Here is a 17918-nt window from a genome sequence, read left to right on the forward strand (position 1 = left end):
TAGCTGGGGTATCCGGGGGTGGGGGGTTGGGGGGTCTCCCTCGGGATGAAATCATGTTTGTCCCCCTCGAGGGAAATCGCAGGGCCCCCTAGAATCATCACCACCTTTCGGCCTGTTAGCGGCAGCCCTGGATAGATATTATTCATTTTAGCACCAAGTAATGTTAAAATATGGTCTTATTTCTCTCTATCTACCTCTGCAGGCTCCTAGTCACATCTACGGTGGACACAGCAGCCACGTCACCAACGTTAACTTCTTGTTTGACGACAGCCACTTAGTCTCTACAGGAGGGAAGGACATGAGCGTAATGCAGTGGCGTGTGGTGTAAAACTCCCACTGTCACACTGAACTTTCTTTTTTCTGGGATCAAGTGGCTTGGGAAAGCAAAAGTGGGTCCATCGACTACAGACTGAAGTGGAGTCTCAAATTTATTTGCCTTTAATTGTTATCTCAGGACACCAATATTTGAAGTGACTCTGTTTTGACTGTCTCACGCACTCCCTAGGCTATGAAAGAGATGTCTTTGAGTAACAAACTAAAGAATCTGCTCTATAGGTCAAAGTTAAATGTGATGCCAAAGCACATGGAGGAATATATTGGGAATTAATGAATAGTCCAGTCCAGTATATAAGACCAATATATGTGATCAAAGCACTAACACTGTAACATGGTAAGTTACTTCAGAGGTATTGTTTAGAGTCTTAAAAATACCATCAATTATACTCTATCAGACTGACTGTGTTTTGATAAATTGCACGTTAACCATCATTTTGTACAAAAAAAAAATCTGCCTCCATAATCATAGATTTTTAACCTTTGCTGCCACTGTCTGGTATGTTGAGGTACTGCAACCACTTTCCCACGGTTGATTTCATTTCATTCTATCTTCTGCTGTGTGTTCAAATATTTATGGTGTTCCATGAATTTAAAATGTAATTGAAGTTTAAAGAAACTTAATCAGCCATCAAAATCTTCTCAAGGAAAAAAACTAAAGCATGAGTTTGGGAAACATAGTGACTGTACTGCAGAGTCAAAATGATTAAAGCCTTCAATGACTTTCACTTGTTAAATCACTCCCACAGCCATCAATCTCTGATTTAGTTTAATCCTCTGTCCGACATCAAATCTGTTTTGTGCATCGACTAGCTTAACTGAACGTCATAATGTAGTGCCCATTTACATTAGAGTTAAGCTCCATTTTCATAACCTCCGCTTGAGAAAACAAGAACAGTTACAGTCAAATGATTGTAGTATTATTAATAAAACTAAGCATGCACAAGCTTGTTTGTAACTGTCTAACCTATTTTTCCATATTAATTGTCAGATATATGAAAATAGAGGGAAAGAATGTTAGTTCTTCTCTGAAATATGAGAAAGCTGTGTTTTTGACCAAATAGGCGTGTTGGAGTGAAGGAGAATGGAAGATTTTGCTGAATTTTAAATCTACAACCACATGACAATATCCTGGTATATGAATGTTTAGTTATACGGGAAACATTAGGAAAAATAATCTGTTGTTTCACCTTGAAAAAAATCATCCACCCAAATAGAACAAGAGGGTCAAATAAAAACACATGGTGGTGTTAAAACCTTTGCACTGTAAACGGTGAAGCCCTGACCTGCAGCACACGCATTCATAAACATAATTTATCACCACCAACATAAGTAATTTGTTTATCCCTGTTTATACAACAGAACCAAATGGGCTTGAATAACAGGAAGAGAAGGAATAACAGTAACCCAATGAGGCAGGGCTCAGAGGAAGTTGCAGTGCGACATATTGGCCACCAGTGGTCGCTGTTCTGCGTGTTTGTTTTTACACTATCCCGGTAAGCTTCTTTCTCATTGTCATAACACGGAGGAGGAAAATGGCAACTCCAGTGCGCGTTTGCAGTCCGCAATTCAGATCGATGTTGTAGGCGCGACCATGAGCTAAACATGGGATATGTTTTATTCAGCTGTGGTGACATAGAGCGATATGCTGTAGATCTTTCGAGACATCTGCATTGTTTCTGATCCGAGGACCGGCTGTGCATCGCTGGATGAGCATTGAACATTCAAGCTGACCATTGTTTTATGGAATAGTACACGTGTTGTATAAATACTCACTAAAATACATATTTATGCGCTGATATCTTTATATCGAGCGGCTCGCCTCTGTGGCTTTTAAGTTTTTTTCCCCTTCAGCTTTTTAAAACAATTTATTACATCCATATTCGTGCGGATATCATCAGAAAATGAGGTAAGCTGCCCAATGTGTTGACACAGCATGCATATATTAATTTATACATTAAAATGCATTGGTGTATGTATACAAATAAATGTATTGCTATAGATATTTATGTATTATAGCAGTTGACACTGTTAATCACTAGCCTATTGGGTGTGTTTCAAATCTTGTGAGTTCCCTAGACAGTAATTTGGTTGGCCTATAGTGGGGGTTTTGATTCATCCCAGTGACTTGAATCTATTGAATCCGTTCACTAAAAATATTTTTTCACGTATTCGTTCAGTGACTCTTTCTGGAAGTTTCACCAGTAGGTGGCGACAAGCAAATGCCGTGTTATGTGAATCATGAATCATTCACTCAACTGGTTCCTCTGAATGCTGAATTGTTCACGATCGAAATACAGATCTGCAAATTGAGACTCCAGAAAGTGTGTTTAAAGTCCCATTCACACCAAGAAATATAAAAAAACTATATATTTTTTCGTCCACACCCAACATGTGTTTATTATAACTGTACGCTGCAGTTATGACATCTGCCACTTTAAATGCTCAAGCTCTTTAAAGTAGGTGGATTTTGATTGGTTGTCAATATGTTATTATTAATTTAGTATTCTCACCAAGATGAAGATATCTAGCGTTATTTTATTGTCGGTTTAGACCTAGACTTTCAAGTTGGTATTTTGTCCTTTAAAATACTATTACATTTAAAAAGAGCAGACTAATTAATTTGAATAATTTTAAAAAGTAGTAGTAAGAGTAGCGTAGTATGCGGTTTCGAATGGACCAAGCGACTCATTCCCTTCTGAATGCATTTGAAAATATGAATCAGTTCGCGACTCGGTAACTTCAAAAGATTTATTCGAATCATTGATTCGTTCACAAATCAAACACCACTAGCGCACTAGCGATCATTAGGACACGCCCAGATGTCGATCCACAGAAATGCTTTCTGAGCTTTTACTGTCTGTTTCTGAGTAGTCAGCTCATAGGATTTGGCACACAGCCACTGAAAGCTCGAGCTGAGGCCGTTTATGAGTGAGCACTGAGCAGATCCTTCACCTGTTTTCTGTTCTGCTGACATCAGCGGATAGTGACAGTGTTTGGGGTGTGTAACCGAGATGCAGAGTATTGATGCCGATGGACATGATGATTTTAATTGAACTGCCAGTAAATGTGACCACACACAGTAGCCTACCTATTTTATCTTTCATTCATAAAGCGAATGGAGCAGTACAGGCGTGCAGTGGATATGTTCAGAGTCAATCTGGAAATGACGATTCTTGTATTCATGCTTAGTTGTGTTTTGGAAACAAATGCATCTGTAATCAAATCACAAATAACAGTGAGCACGATATTTATCACTTCGCAATTGTAATTCTAAAAATGAAGAAAATACTTTTAGTTTTTAATTTAGTAATTATAGGGGGAAACGGTTTACTCTAATCAGAAACATCACATTATTATTTTTTAAATAAAAATGTGTTTTCTACAGTTGATTTTAGTCCCTTATTAAGCTATTGGGATATCACTAACTTGTAAATTTAGGCCAGTAAACATTTTGAGCTACATGTAAATGCATAAAGAGTATCAGGTTACACTTTATTTTACAGTTCATGTACTTACTCTAGAGTACTGCTAATATAAGGTAAGTAGCATAGGGTTTAGGGGCAGGTTCAGGGTTAGTACTTAGTTATAACCAAGTTATAGTATAAGAACATATGTACATGCGAAACAGGAATGTAAAATAAAGTGTGACTGAGTATCAACATCAACATGATGTAGCCTACATAAGTTTGTGATTATCTTCATACTGTATAAGTGCATTTATTTCATCCTCTTTTTAGTCTTCTGCATATGTCCGCTTTCCCTTTTCTTTATTCTCTCTCCGTCTGGACTAGAAGGAAGTCTTAAATTGTGCTGTACCGAGTTGCGTTCTTGCCAACAGGAAACTGAGGAACTGGTTCAGTGGAATGATTTATTCAACCCTTGACTCTCTGAGCAAAAGTCTTTACTTCACAATATAGGCTATTTTTAGGACTAGTGCTCCATCATGGGGAAGTTAGGGCATTCACTTCACAGACTTGATTCAATTCAGGAATGCAAGAAAGTGCTGAGCGTGTTTGTAAGGGAAAGCTGTAAGAGCACACGCCTAGAGAAATACAGCGCATACACAGTCCCTAGTAATTTGTGCATGTAACAATTTTTTCCCAAAAAATCCTGTGGTGTGGGGGAGGGGGTCTTAGACCCGACCCTGATTTGTCGGCAGGAAGTAATGAGTGTATGAAATGAGATCTGTTGATGAGGTGAATTGTACAGACACATGGATTGTTCGTTTTTGTGTACGAGTTCAATAGTATGTAGAAGATCCTGTTTTCGGTTAAACATTGGAATGATACAAATGCCAATGATCTCTTCAGGTTGTTTATGAGGATTTTTAGTTTTTTGATCGTTATTTTTGACTTGTCGAGCTTAAGCGAATGTTTCCTGGTAGTGTTTCCTTTTGCATAATTTATCTGAGACCTTATAGATGTATCAAATCCAGCTGTCATGATTCATGCTGTCATTTTCCAAGAACCGGGACTCCTCTTCCAGCACAAACCATTTTTACTACAGTGTGGCACTATATTTTATTGAGCCACAGTGTACGGTATATGCAGCTCTTAAAAGTTTCATTATCAGCTTTTGAAATATTGGTTATCTGCAAAAATAAATGTTTTTTTGTTGTTGTTTTTTTTGTCCATGGCACCCAACGGAGTACAAGCATGGCCTCTGGAGGGGAAGTACAATCAGTCACTCACTCCTTGTGGAGGTTTTGTTATGATGCATGCAACCATTGTTGTCAGATTCACAAACAAATTAATATAATGCACATGAAAAAAAAAAAAAAGATATTGTGGTCATGATTTAAGAATTTGTTCCCAGTTCTCTCAGCTTATTACTTAGTTCCCTCTTTTTAGTTGAATCATTGCCACAATATGATTAACACTATGGAACAAATCATTACAAAGTGGCCATGATTTGCCTAAAACCAGGGAAAGTATTAATCAAATGTTGCCACTGTTTAACGAAAATGAGGGAACCAGTTAATAAAACATGACCACAAATTAATATGTCATTGAAACTAATTCTTCATTCATAACCATGATACATATTGTTTTCTGCACGTCATGTACACGGTCTTATGAGACAGTTCTTGTAATGCATTGGTCAAATAGACTAATTATTCTAATGAATCATTCACTGAATCTGCCAAAGCAGTTCTGACTCAATTTGACTCATTAATGAACCGTAAGTCACCATAACGTTTATTCATGTCATGATTCAATCAAAATTAACCAAGAACTGCTACCGTGTTATATGTACTATTTATATATGCACTTAGTTTGTACTTTGTAGTGTACCACATTAAGAAATGAACTGCACTGACTGGGTGTTCATATATCTTAACATATAAATAACATAGCAAAGCATATATCTTAACACATTCAGAAATACTTTTTTACTTGTCAAGATAAATATCTTTTCTTCAAATGAATACCAGCAGCCTTCTCGTTTCTTCTAACGAGTGTGTGTGTGTGTGTGTATCTAAGGATCATGTGGCATTTTCTCGGCTGTATTTCTGTTGTGGAAAGATACTTCTTTAAGGCACAGGCTGTGTTCCAATCCTTTGAGTGGATAAGAATGGATGTGAGCAGGACAAGGTGACTGGTCCATATCTGTCACATGTCTCTCTCTCTCTCTCTCTCTCTCTCTCTCTCTCACTCGTTTTTTCCTCATACCCTCCCTCACCTCCTTTTTCTTTCACACACACTCCCTGTTTTTGCATTATTGAATCTTAGAAATGAGTGCTCTTCGTGTTTTACCTAGCTGAGAGGATGAGGGATGAAATAGGCACAGACTTTTCTCTCTCTTATCCCCCCTCCTTTTCCCTGTTTTCTTTTTGTTTCATCCAGCTGTAAGGAATTTTCTTTCTCCTTGGTTTCTTCAGAGCTCCATCTTCCCAATATGTATTCTTTTGATGACTACGGGTAAGAATATTTCCTCTGTGGTTTTTGTTATTACCCTGTTTTTTTTAGTTTTGAGGATTACCGGATGTTTCGCTTAAAAACTTCTTAAAGACTTCATAATGGTTTCAAATGGTTCAAGTGCCTTTTAGTGTGTTAACTTAGTGATTTTTTCCCACCAGCTGTTCCCTCTGTGGAACGAGCTGATTAATCTACAAAAACAAGCTTGGGTTCAATAGCTACAGTGCAGGAGTCCCAAACCCACTCCGTGTTTTACTGTTGAGTCATTTAGGATTTTGGAAAAGCATGGGTTTAAATAAGAAACCAGGACACTGGATTGGAATTTTCAGTCTGTATTTTTTATAGTATTGTGAGTTTTGTCCTGCAACGTTTTAGTACTAGATGATCTTTTTACAGTGTACAGTACACCTTTTTTGTAGTAATAAATATGTATGTTGTTGATGTGCATGTGGAAAAAATTTTCTTTGAAATGCGAGACTTGAGATTTTTTTTTTTTTTTTTTTGGCTTAATTAATGGAGATGTAAAACTGGAAAAGCACTGAGTTAAGCAGTTGGTTTACAGGAAATAAAAATGTGATGTCCCACAACTGGGAAAAACTCCAGACAGAGAAGCCGCGTGCTATGTAGGGACAACAGTGTGGTTGAGCCCGAATTTGGGATCTCTTGCATTTGATCCAAAGCAGACCCAAACTTGTCAAACAACTCTTACATTAAAGCTCTGTATTTTGTTTCAAATATGAGACACTGGTGAGACACCAGGTTAGAATGTATACTGACAGTGACGAGACAATCTTTTAGTTAAACTCATGGTATTACAGGACGTACACATGGTAACCTATTAATAACCAGTGAAAGCAAAACAATCCTTGAAGATATGTTGAAACTAGACTGACTACACAGCTCCTTCCTCTTTCCTTCTGTCTGCTGCTGGCTGTTTTCTTTCTATATTTGTTACAGTGTAACCTAATACAAGCCTATTTTCACTTCTGATTGCTAGCGCACTAGTAATTTAAATGATTTGCCTTTAAGGATAAGGATTAGTTAGAGTGTCCGGCACCTGGTATAGGCTATGACCAGAAGGTGGGGGAAGGGTGCGGGCCGTTTGTCCACTTTTCTCATCACCAAGGAAACTGCTTCCTAACTCAATATCAAGGTCTGATGTCTAGGTTTATTCTAGCCAATTGCATGCGTTTCTCTAATGCATAAGATGTTTCACTGCTTATAGAAGTTGTTTTGACAGTTAAATCTGCTTTTAACTCTGCCTATTTACACTCGTCACTTAATGCGATTTCACTGATCAGAGCAATCCGATTTGTTGAAACGGTTTCATTTACACTTGGCCACATGTGTTTTCACAAAATAAATATAAATCTTCAATTCCCACGCTATATGTCACCGAAAGCAACAGAAATGCGCTGTGTCGACATCAGTGAGAGTATTTAGTGCTCACCAGTCACCACTATGAAAATAACTTTCAGAATGTGACGAACATTGAATTTAATTTGCGTCAGTCTGCTTGCTGAAGAAAGATGTTCAACTGTTTATCTCTGGTGGGCCATATCTGTGGCGATGCGTGTTGCAGTAGCGTTGTCATATCAGGCTAACAGGAGCCGGTATAACACACTCTCACGCGTTTATTTTATTTGTTTGTGCATTTTGCATCTAGTAAAATTTGCATACATGGCTAAAACAACCAGATACATTTACAATTGGCCAGTTTCTTCTGGATTAGATAGCTATCTGATCAGAGAAAATGCTTGAAGTGACCAGGTGTATATAGGCCCTAAGGCTATTTAAAGTTGAATTCAGTACAGTTGGAATGGCTGGTGGGGATCTGGTTGTAAAAGGATCTGGGTATGTAACAATACAGGTTTGAATCCTGTAAGCAGGATTTAACCCCAGGTTAAAGGGCTAGTTCACCTAAAATGTTTTTCCAAGCCTATGACATAATGGAAGATTTCTCAAAATATCTTCTAATTATGTTGCAAAGAAGAAAGAAAGTCATATAGTCATAGAGACCCCTTATAAAATGGATTGTTCCAGTCCTGGCTTCTGATTGGTCAATAATACAGTATTCCTGTCTTGCTAAAATCCATAATATAGTGTATATGATATGACACAAAACATCTGTTTGTTCACCATATGACCTATAGGCTATTAATACAATATAGCACTTTTCCCTACCTTATATATCTCATATTTACATATCTCAAATAGCCTCAACATACTGGAATTAATGCTGGCCAGCCTTAGATAGTCAAACTTTAAGATCAATGTAAAATGGGAGAGTGTTTGTCATCATTTAAAATGGACAACATGTTTCCAGTGCTGTGAACCCTCTCATTTAGTCGGTTCTGTCACAAAGAACTGACAATTGAAATGTGATGAAATGCTGACCTAAGCATTTTGGTTATGCTCTGGTTTCACTTTATATGTGTCAGTGATAGTCTGGCTGACTGTCCTTTTTGTGACCTGTCACAGAGCTTTCTAGTAAGTAATAAATGTGCTGTAAAGCTGTCCTGCCTCTGTTCATTCATTTTTTGTGCGTGAACTTCCTGAGCAGAACATTTTCAAAAACAGTATCTCCACTTTAGCTCAAATTCGATCGTATAAATCTTATTCATTAAGCAGTTGCTATCTGTTCTGATATAGCACTCTGCCAGGCATATTTAAATTAGGTCTGTGCAAAACATATTTTCAAAATCAAATCGGTCATACAGTTTTTTTAATAGTGAATCACCAAATTTTTTTATTTTATGAAACACTAAAACAGAAATTAGTTTTCATTTAGGCAAAGACCCTACGCCGAAACCGAAAATAAAGTTGATTTAATGCTCAATTAATTGATTGAATTTATTATCAACACAAACTGTTGTATTATAAACATTTAAACAGCACATAAGGCAGTTTTTAAGGAACTTTTTAAGGATATTTCTACTCCAATTCGTTATTGAAATATAAACATTTAAAAGGTGGCTGTAATAACTTGTTTTCATGAGAGATTTATTAAAAATTACATCAAATGAACACCCACAGATTAAGTAAAAGTATAATGAATATGTAATATAGTGCATATATTTGGCAAAATGCTTCTCTCTAGAGGTAGCTTTTGACTAAATAGTTATAGACATTGAATGGCTTTCCTGAGGTAAATGTAACATTGCGTGACTTTGTCTACAAGCTGTTTTATTGATGTCTTTCTTAAGTTGAAACACTAATTGAGCAATTACAGGACGTACTGTGTCTTTCAAAATTCCTTCTGATGTTCATTCATGTTTATTAGCAGTAAAGAGGAAGAGATGATCGGTACACATGATTTGAAGCACCTATAGCGATCTGTCATGCCACATTAAAGAGCGCCAAAACAGCATTTATTGTTTGAATTTTGTCATATAATTGGCAGAATCATAATTGTTTCATATCATAAGTAACAAAGCACAAAGTTTATTGTGATTACTGGATGGTGCTCTACAAATAATGTTAAGTGAAGTTTTGTTCACACATCAACTAAAAACAGCATATACTAAAAGATCTTGGTTCATCAAAATGAAGATTGATTAAAAGCAAAAAAACTATACTGTCAACCAAGCCCTAGCTTTGTCGCAGCTAACATGTTAACTTTTTGTAGCTTATCCACATTGTGTGCACAAAATAGACACTGATACACAGTCAAGATGTGTCACTGGAGAAGCATTTCGTTCTTTTCGAGATTGACAGCCTTAGTGATTATTTAAAAAAAAGGCTCTTCTCCCGCTTTCTGTTTATTACCCATTCACCATCTGAATACAAGTTTAGTTTTTCATGCTGCTAAGTGCACTTCAAAGTTTCTGGATTGACAACTGTATTTAAATGCGTGACTGAATCGGAAACTGTGATGGTTGACAGTGATAAACGGACGAGACAAAACGGGATATCTTTTGAAATACTAAATTCAACAGTTTTACTCTGGTACCGAAATGACTTGGTACCAGCTACTGAAATTTTGGTATTGTGACAACCCTACTACTATTAGAGAATCAAAGTACTGTGTAATGTGCTGGCAGCAGTAGCACTGTCCCGTTTTCAATTCCTCTGTCACAGCTGGATGGGGGGTTGGGCGTCATGAGGTAATCCCCCTCAGGGTTAGACAAAACAACACACATCCACTGTCAGGCCGTCCCCTTACAGGGGAAAATCTGATCCTGTGTCACCCTGCCTAGATATGGGACCCTACTGTTGACCACTCACTCACAGTTGTTGACCTTGTTTCTCTTTCTTGCTTTTACTTTCTCTTCACTTTGTTACATCAACTGAGATCATACAACCTTACGGATTGTCATTTGCCTGTTTTTTTGAGGATATGATGGGATTATGACGTTTGAAAATGCTTATTTAATCTTGGAACGGCTCCCTAGATGATTTAAAGCTTGTTTGGTTTGAAGTACGCATCTGTTGTGCTGTACTACAGGTCTATTTTACGTATGCGTTTGAGATAAATGAAAGCAGGTTTGGTTAAGGGTTCACATCAGCTGTTGAGCTTTTTTGTGTATGTATTTGAGAGATGGATGCTCATTCTATCCAGTTCTGCCTACCACAGAGCCACAGTGACTCTGCTCTTCATATGAGTGGCTGCAATATAAGGTCAGTGTGATTTCCTGTTCACATCAGCAACCTAATGTGAGGTTTTAAAACATTTAAAAATGTTTGCAGAACATCGTCTGAAGATGTATTTTTTGGCACAAGGAAATAGAAAGAAGCATTTGGATAATGATTGTTTTTGTTTAGATCCTAGCATGAATATGTTTAGATCCTGGAGTGCCTTAGATCAAGTGGCAAGCCAATACAGTATATCAATATTGTACACAACTTTGTACACAAATAAGTCCTTAAGATCAAACATTAAAATACATATAATATATAGGCTAACATAATATAATAATATACAAGTGGCCTAATAATTTGATAAATAATCATTGTGGTCATCACACATCCTGTATATCCTTGTTTCAAGTGAACACATATTTAATGTAGCCTAATTTGTTTCAAATTTTCTTTTATATGTTTTTCAAGGATGTCACACTGCATGCAACCTATCCATGCTGACATCTGTCTAATTTTACTAGCTTAATTTAAATAACAAATAAATTCACAAACTACTGTAGTGTTTGATTGGAGGTGTATCCTGTGATGTCGTGTGTGTGTGTGTATATATATATATATAGATATATATATATAGATATATCCATTGTTCATTTATTTCTGATAATATTATTATATATTTAGAAGTTTTGGGTCGCTAGCCACCAGTTGAGAACCAGTGTGAACTGTTTCGAGCGATTGCAGAAGTGATGCTCACTGATGAATTATTATGAAGGGTTGGTTTATGTGGAAACTCTCTGTGAAGATGTTCTGTGAGGGCCTATGTTTAATTTATGCCGTTATTAAAGAAAGATCTGCTTTAGGGGATATGTTCACTTTCGGTCCAGTGACTCTTTTGAAAGGATGGTGAGTGTTTCTGTAGTACCTCCTGCAGTAAAACACAAGACATGCACCAGCTCTCAGTCTAGCCTTATCCAGCTTTATTGAGAAATCAAGATATTATCTTCAGATATGGCCTTCCTCTCCGTCGAAACCTCATATGACATTTAAGTTTTAATTTTCCCTTCAAAAGCCATATGTGAAATTAGCAGGATTTTAATGTAATCTTAGCTTTTTTTTGAAAGCGTGCAGCTTAGAGAATGACAGCATTATAAACCTAGTAGCCCTGCCTGAAACATTTAGCTGAGCACTTAAGCACATTCATTCAGAAGCAAAAAAAGACCATTAGGCCATCAGCACTGTTTCCTATCATTGTAGCTTTATTGGAGCGTGTGTGTGTGTGTGTGTGTGTGTGTGTGTGTGTGTGTGTGTGTGTGTGTGTGTGTGTGTGTGTATGGATCTTTATACAGTCTATGGTATGGATGTGGATATTGGAGGGGGAGGGTAAATTTGACATTGAAGTTCAGTGATGTGCTTTAGGAGCTGACAGATATTTGTATTTGTGGTGTGTGGACAAATGGCCAATGCTGCCATTATTTAGCAAATTCCACTGAATAAATTACATTGACAGTTTTTGTTGTTGTTGTTGTTGTTGCATCTAATTGTATCATTATGGCCCAGCAGTTTTATAGAAGGCTTATTATTATAATGTTTTTATTTACTCATGTTTTTATAATAATAAAAAAAATGTGAAAAACAGATCATATTTACAAAACATATCATATTGGCATTGGCATAAATTCTGGCACTAGTTGCTTGGCTTTAGTAAAGGGTAACTAAACACTGAAACAACTTTTTTTAGTTAATGATCTGTAAGAATGGAGCTTCATAAATGCTGTTCTTTGATTCGAGTACATTTTTTGACATTTGGGTATAAAGTGTTTTAATTGTCAAATATATGGTGTAAAAACGTATGAGTGCTGCCCTCTTCAGGTTAAACGGAAAGCTCCTGCAGTAGGGGTACTCTCTGACGTAGGATACTCTCTGACGTAACTCTGTCACGCCCTTGGTGCGAGCTCACCACGCCCTTGGCAGCCCCTGGTATAAAAGCATCTGGTTCCGTCAAAACTACTGTAGCGAGTCAGGAGTTGGAATTACGAGTATTGAAAACGATCAGGATAGTTTTATATTTGAAAATCAACAAACAACAAATAAAACAAGCAGCTCTATGCACTTTTTAAGGCAAGATTCTATTCTGTGGCATTTCCTTCTGACCGTCGTCAATAGCAACGCATTATAAACACAGTGCAAATCCATGCATCACAACGGACGCGCTCTCTCGTTTCATTCAAATACAATTTGCCGTCTTGCGTCTCCGTTTTTGATTGTATTGAAAATAAAATCAGAGTTAATTTATTGTTTACAGAGTTTGATAATATTGTTGTGATCATCTTGTCTGGACGATTGTTTTGTACGCTGTACAAAATGGATTTATAAACAGGTAAGATTTAAAACATGAATGCGAACTTTTCTTCGTGGAAGCTTCACGTTTATTTCGAGTGAGATAAAATATTTCAACTCAAAACAACATTTTGAAGTGTATTGCAGCGACTTTTTTGTGCATGTTCTGCAGACAGGGTGACCATCATCGATTAAGTTTCCCTCAGGACTTTTGTAAAAGCCAAAATATGACCACACACCTCAGATTTGGCCCTCTTAAAAGGCAGAAAACTCAGATGAAGGTGGGGAAGAAAATACTTCAAATGACCGCTCTGTTGCAAAGCTACTTGCGTCACTCCAGTCGGTCTCCATTTTAGCGAGTTTGACAGCAGCTGTCAATCAATCCCTCACTGCGGTCTCAGTTCGTCCCCTCTATCTCCGCTGGGCTCTGCCCACTTTTCCAGCATTTTTCAAATATTGCCAGTGGGTGGAGTCAGGCTCTGACCAGGGGTTTAGTTACCCTTTTAGTAAGAGTAGAATGGCTATCCAGATTTTGCTCTCCTCATCTTGTATTTATTTTTTCAGTAAGCTTGGTACAATGCATTCTGGGATTGCTTTCACTGCAGAGGATACGTGTGTTCTGTATCAATGCGCTGTTTTCATTGAAGCGCGCACGCACACATACGTCACTCGCACACACAGAAACTTGTTATCAACGCGACTTTTAGTAATAAAATAGCTTTGCTAATGAATCGCTACATTATATTTTTCAGCAGCGAAGGGGTTACATCGCTATTTAGTATTTTGAAGTAATTTAACTCACAGCTTCGTTGTTAAAGGTAGGGTAGGTCGTTTTTGGTCTCAAAAAAAAACTGAACAGACGCAGGTATGCATATCTCTCTCTCTCTCTCTCTCTCTCTCTCTCTCTCTCTCTCTCTCTCTCTCTCTCTCTCTCTCTCTCTCTCTCGATAATTAATTCCAATAAATGCGATAACTCATTCATTCAAATAGAACCTTATGCACTACTTTATCTCAGTGTCTGATTCAAAGCGGGCAGAATGCTAGATCTAATGAGCCGTTGATGAAGATAACAGTCAATTTTACCCTTCCGGGTAAATAACGTGCCGTCAATTGTGTTAAAAATTCCCGATGTTATGAACATCTCCATTTTTGATACTGTCGCTGAATGCGGTGGCGAGTCCTGAAAATGTTTGAACACCGCCAGCGACACGCAGCGACAAAGCGACACGATCCCATTCATTTCAATGGAGCGCTGGCGACACGAGCGACAGTGACCGTTGGCGACAGAATGTGGGCGTGTCAAGCGACAAGAGACAAGCGACAAAAGTTGAGAATTTTCAACTTTATGCAAATGAGAAGCGATTTTCGCGAGCGACAACCAATAGGAAAGAAGACTTTCAGTGGAGCTCACGTCACCGTCTCGAGTGCAGGCAAGACAGAAGAGTTTGAGGGAGATTTCACTGTTTTATATGATTTGACTGTAATCACATACATGGATATAATAAAATGACGAATGGAAAAGAAACTGTCAACAGTCTCAGTGAGTTTAATTCATATACATTTATAGTTCGAGTGTTGTAATTTTATGATGCAAGTTTAGCACTGCTGCAGATCATTTTACAGTTTCCCTTGCATTATGTTGACTATTAGGGACAAGAAAATTGATTATTTGTCAAATTCGAATGACGTTTTAGTAATTTATGACAGAATGAGTGAGTTTAATTTGTTGATTGATCGATCGTTAATTTGGTAAATGATTTAATCCACTGAACACTGCTGTGGTAATATAAAAACACTCTCCCAACAGCATACTGTTTCTTTTGAGCCTAATTCCTAGTCAAATTAAAATGATATAGTTGTATATGTCACTTCTGATGGTATTTTGTAGGGGTGCAACGGATCAAAAAACTCACGGTTCGGATTGTTTCTCGGATCAGAGTCACGGATCGGATCATTTTTCGGATCAGCAAAAAAGACAAACAAAAAGACAAAACTTATGTTTATTTGTCTTATTAACACTTTTAAATTATTAAATTAAAATATATAAAATCAACTTAAAGTGCACAAGGCATAATATCTTATTTTTAGAGATATTAGGGGGGTTGACTGGTTGAGTTACCGAAACAGGCCAATCAGGATGCTCTCTGTCTTTCATGCGCACACACGCAAGGTCTCTCGCTCTCTCCCTCTCTTCCGTTCGCGTCGAATGTTATGCGCGCAGTATGTTCCGTCTCGCATGCGCGCTCTAGATTCCGGGAGATTTTAACTAATTTGCGGGCATCAGGGAGCCGCTATCGATATGCGGGATTTTTATAAGTTTTTTTTTTTTAGGTCAATTCAGCGCAACTCCGGACTGTCCGGCCAAAATCTGGACGTATGGCCACCCTACTACACACACCGTCACGGTTTTATCCACTAACCTCTTTCCTTCATCATTATATTTGACAGGGAAGCCAAAATGCTCCCATATATGGGGATTTAAATGACGCGGGGCGTTCAAGCTCCTCCGTTTCTCCGAGATGGTTCTCAATGCAGTACATGAAATCCACGGGGAGGAGTCGGATCCAGATCCAACTCCTCCCACCTTCCATATACCTAAACCTACCCATCTCCGCCCCCTGATCCCTAAACCCACCCCTAATCCCTAAACCCACCCCTAATCCTACCCATCTCCACCCCTTGGATCTTGATCCGACTCCTCCCCGTGGATCTCATGTACTGCATTGAGGTGCTACTGGTTTCTCCGCTCGCCATGACCACGCTGTGGAGATGTGTGTGTGGACTGAACATGCGTACAACTTTTTTTTTTTTTCATAAATCAATCCGCGGATCACGTGTGTGCCGAACCGAAGATATTGATCCGAACGGATCACGGATCAATGATGATCCGTTGCACCACTAGTATTTTGTGTAGATATATGGCCAGACGTGCAGTCAACCAATAACATTAGAGCGACAGCACTACGAACGCCCAAGCGACTTCACAGTACAGAGACTAGCGACATGTAGCGACAAAATCGCTGGCGGTGTGAACGGGGCTTCAGATAAAGCAGCGCTGTCATACTAGGCTAGCCATAAGCATCTGCTCTAGAGTTTTGCTTTGTGTGTGAAACATGTCAGGGTATTAGAGATTAACATAAACAGTGCGTAATCGATTACATCGACGCGTCATTCCAGCCCTAGTCTGATTATGTAGTGGCCTATTCTGTTCCTAGTTTTCCTTTGTGCTCTGTGACATTTACTTGCTCGATGTTTAGATTACTGTGTTGCAGGAGACATTAAATCCAGATCTTACTAGAAGTCAGCCTTTAATCCTGCTTCTTAGGCCTCAGAAGCTCCCTGTGGGAAGTGTCCCTCATATGCAGAGATTTAGCTTGGTTCCCACCCTTCCTAAAATGATTACTGGGTTACAAGCTAAAAAATGCCTCCTCGTTTCCTGCAAACTCTCATTTGTTTCAGCTCCATCCTCCCACACTCTAATAACAGGGGACTTCCATATTTTACTTGCTTTAGAATAATTTACAGGGGCTCACTTTGTGTAGCATTTTTGCTATAAGCTAAAAATAACCCCAATTTAAATTGTAAGTGTGTTCTCAGTGTTTCATTCCGTAAAAAATGTCTCACAGTAAATACTTGTGTGTGCATTATTTAAATGCAAAAAAAAAAGAAAAAAGTTTTCTTCACTGACTAGGTGCTATGTTAGCTGAAGTAGTGCTGACATTTGAGTATTTAAATAATTCAATTTCATTCGTGTCAAACTCGGCTTATTTCTATGTAAATTAGGCTTATTATAGATTGGGCCTTACAAAACTCGCTATGTGCTTGGCGCAATTAATGCTATGATTTTACCACCTGCAGAAAGCAGGCGATAAAAGCAATTAAATGTATAAGAGATGTTTATGCACATCTGTTAATCTTGGCAGCAGTTATTCATCAAATGATCATCAAATGATAGTGAAGAGTGTTACAACCATATATCCAGATGCACAGTGTAGACGAGCACACTATCGGCTTAGAGCCAATTCAGGCAAATTCTGTTACTTTCCTCTGAAATCTGGGCAAACTACAACTGAAGATCTTGTGACCAGACATAAGCAGAGTTGGACCTTGTGTTTGGCCTTCAGCTGAGACAAAATGTGTTTTTAAATGAGATTAAAAGGAGCCTAGCCCTGTCAAGCTCTCTCTCTCTCTCTCTCTCTCTCTCTCTCTCTCTCTCTCTCTCTCTCTCTCTCTCTCTCTCTCTCTCTCTCTCTCTCTCTCTCTCTCTCTCTCTCTCTCTCTCTCTCTCCTCTCTCTCTCTCTCTCTCTCTCTCTCTCTCTCTCTCTCTCTCTCTCTCTCTCTCTCTCTCTGTCTCTCTCTCTCTCTCTCTCTCTCTCTCTCTCTCTCTCTCTCTCTCTCTCTCTCTCTCTCTCTCGGTCATTGAGACAGAGTTTGGGGTGAGTAGAGACCAGGTTCACTGAGGGTGTTATGATGGCAGAAGCCAAGTGGGAAATGCCAGGCTTTTCACAGCTTTTATTAATTATGGCAGCTTATCAACTGGGAGTCTAAGGCTGATAACAGATTTTCCCGCCCCTTATCTTATAACGTCTTGAAAGGACTCAAAGGATCTTGGCTTGAAATGTGCAAAAATAAATAATTTCAAAATGTAGTTGGTGAGTTGCCTGAGTAGTCAACTGATGACTGGTTTTAGAGAGATAGTTCACCCAAAAATCCATTACATATATTTACTTGAACTAGAACTAAGT

General features: G+C 38.2%; 2 protein-coding genes across 14 annotated transcripts in view; both read left to right on the forward strand.

Annotated features, from left to right (window-relative positions):
* eml1 (EMAP like 1) overlaps positions 1-1279 on the forward strand; it is a 50926-nt gene extending 49647 nt beyond the window's left edge. For all 9 annotated transcript variants that reach the window (XM_056266302.1, XM_056266297.1, XM_056266298.1 and 6 more), the window contains one exon: positions 203-1279. In XM_056266302.1, the coding sequence (XP_056122277.1) occupies positions 203-328 (126 nt within the window). In that variant the 3' untranslated portion in view covers positions 329-1279. The remainder of the gene's footprint in view (positions 1-202) is intronic.
* A 546-nt stretch (positions 1280-1825) lies between these two features.
* Positions 1826-17918, forward strand: part of evla (Enah/Vasp-like a) — a 34255-nt gene continuing 18162 nt past the window's right edge. For 3 of the 5 annotated variants that reach the window (XM_056266307.1, XM_056266311.1, XM_056266312.1), the window contains exon 1: positions 10774-10874. In XM_056266307.1, coding sequence (XP_056122282.1) covers positions 10795-10874 — 80 coding nt within the window. In that variant the 5' untranslated portion in view covers positions 10774-10794. Of the gene's footprint in view, positions 2243-6026; positions 6258-10773; positions 10875-17918 lie in introns of those variants that run through there. The other 2 variants (XM_056266309.1, XM_056266308.1) reach the window with 2 other exon arrangements.

This window comes from Rhinichthys klamathensis, unplaced genomic scaffold (assembly GCF_029890125.1).
Source record: "Rhinichthys klamathensis goyatoka isolate OS25496 unplaced genomic scaffold, OSU_Roscu_1.1 h1tg000247l_1, whole genome shotgun sequence".
Lineage (NCBI taxonomy): Eukaryota > Metazoa > Chordata > Actinopteri > Cypriniformes > Leuciscidae > Rhinichthys > Rhinichthys klamathensis.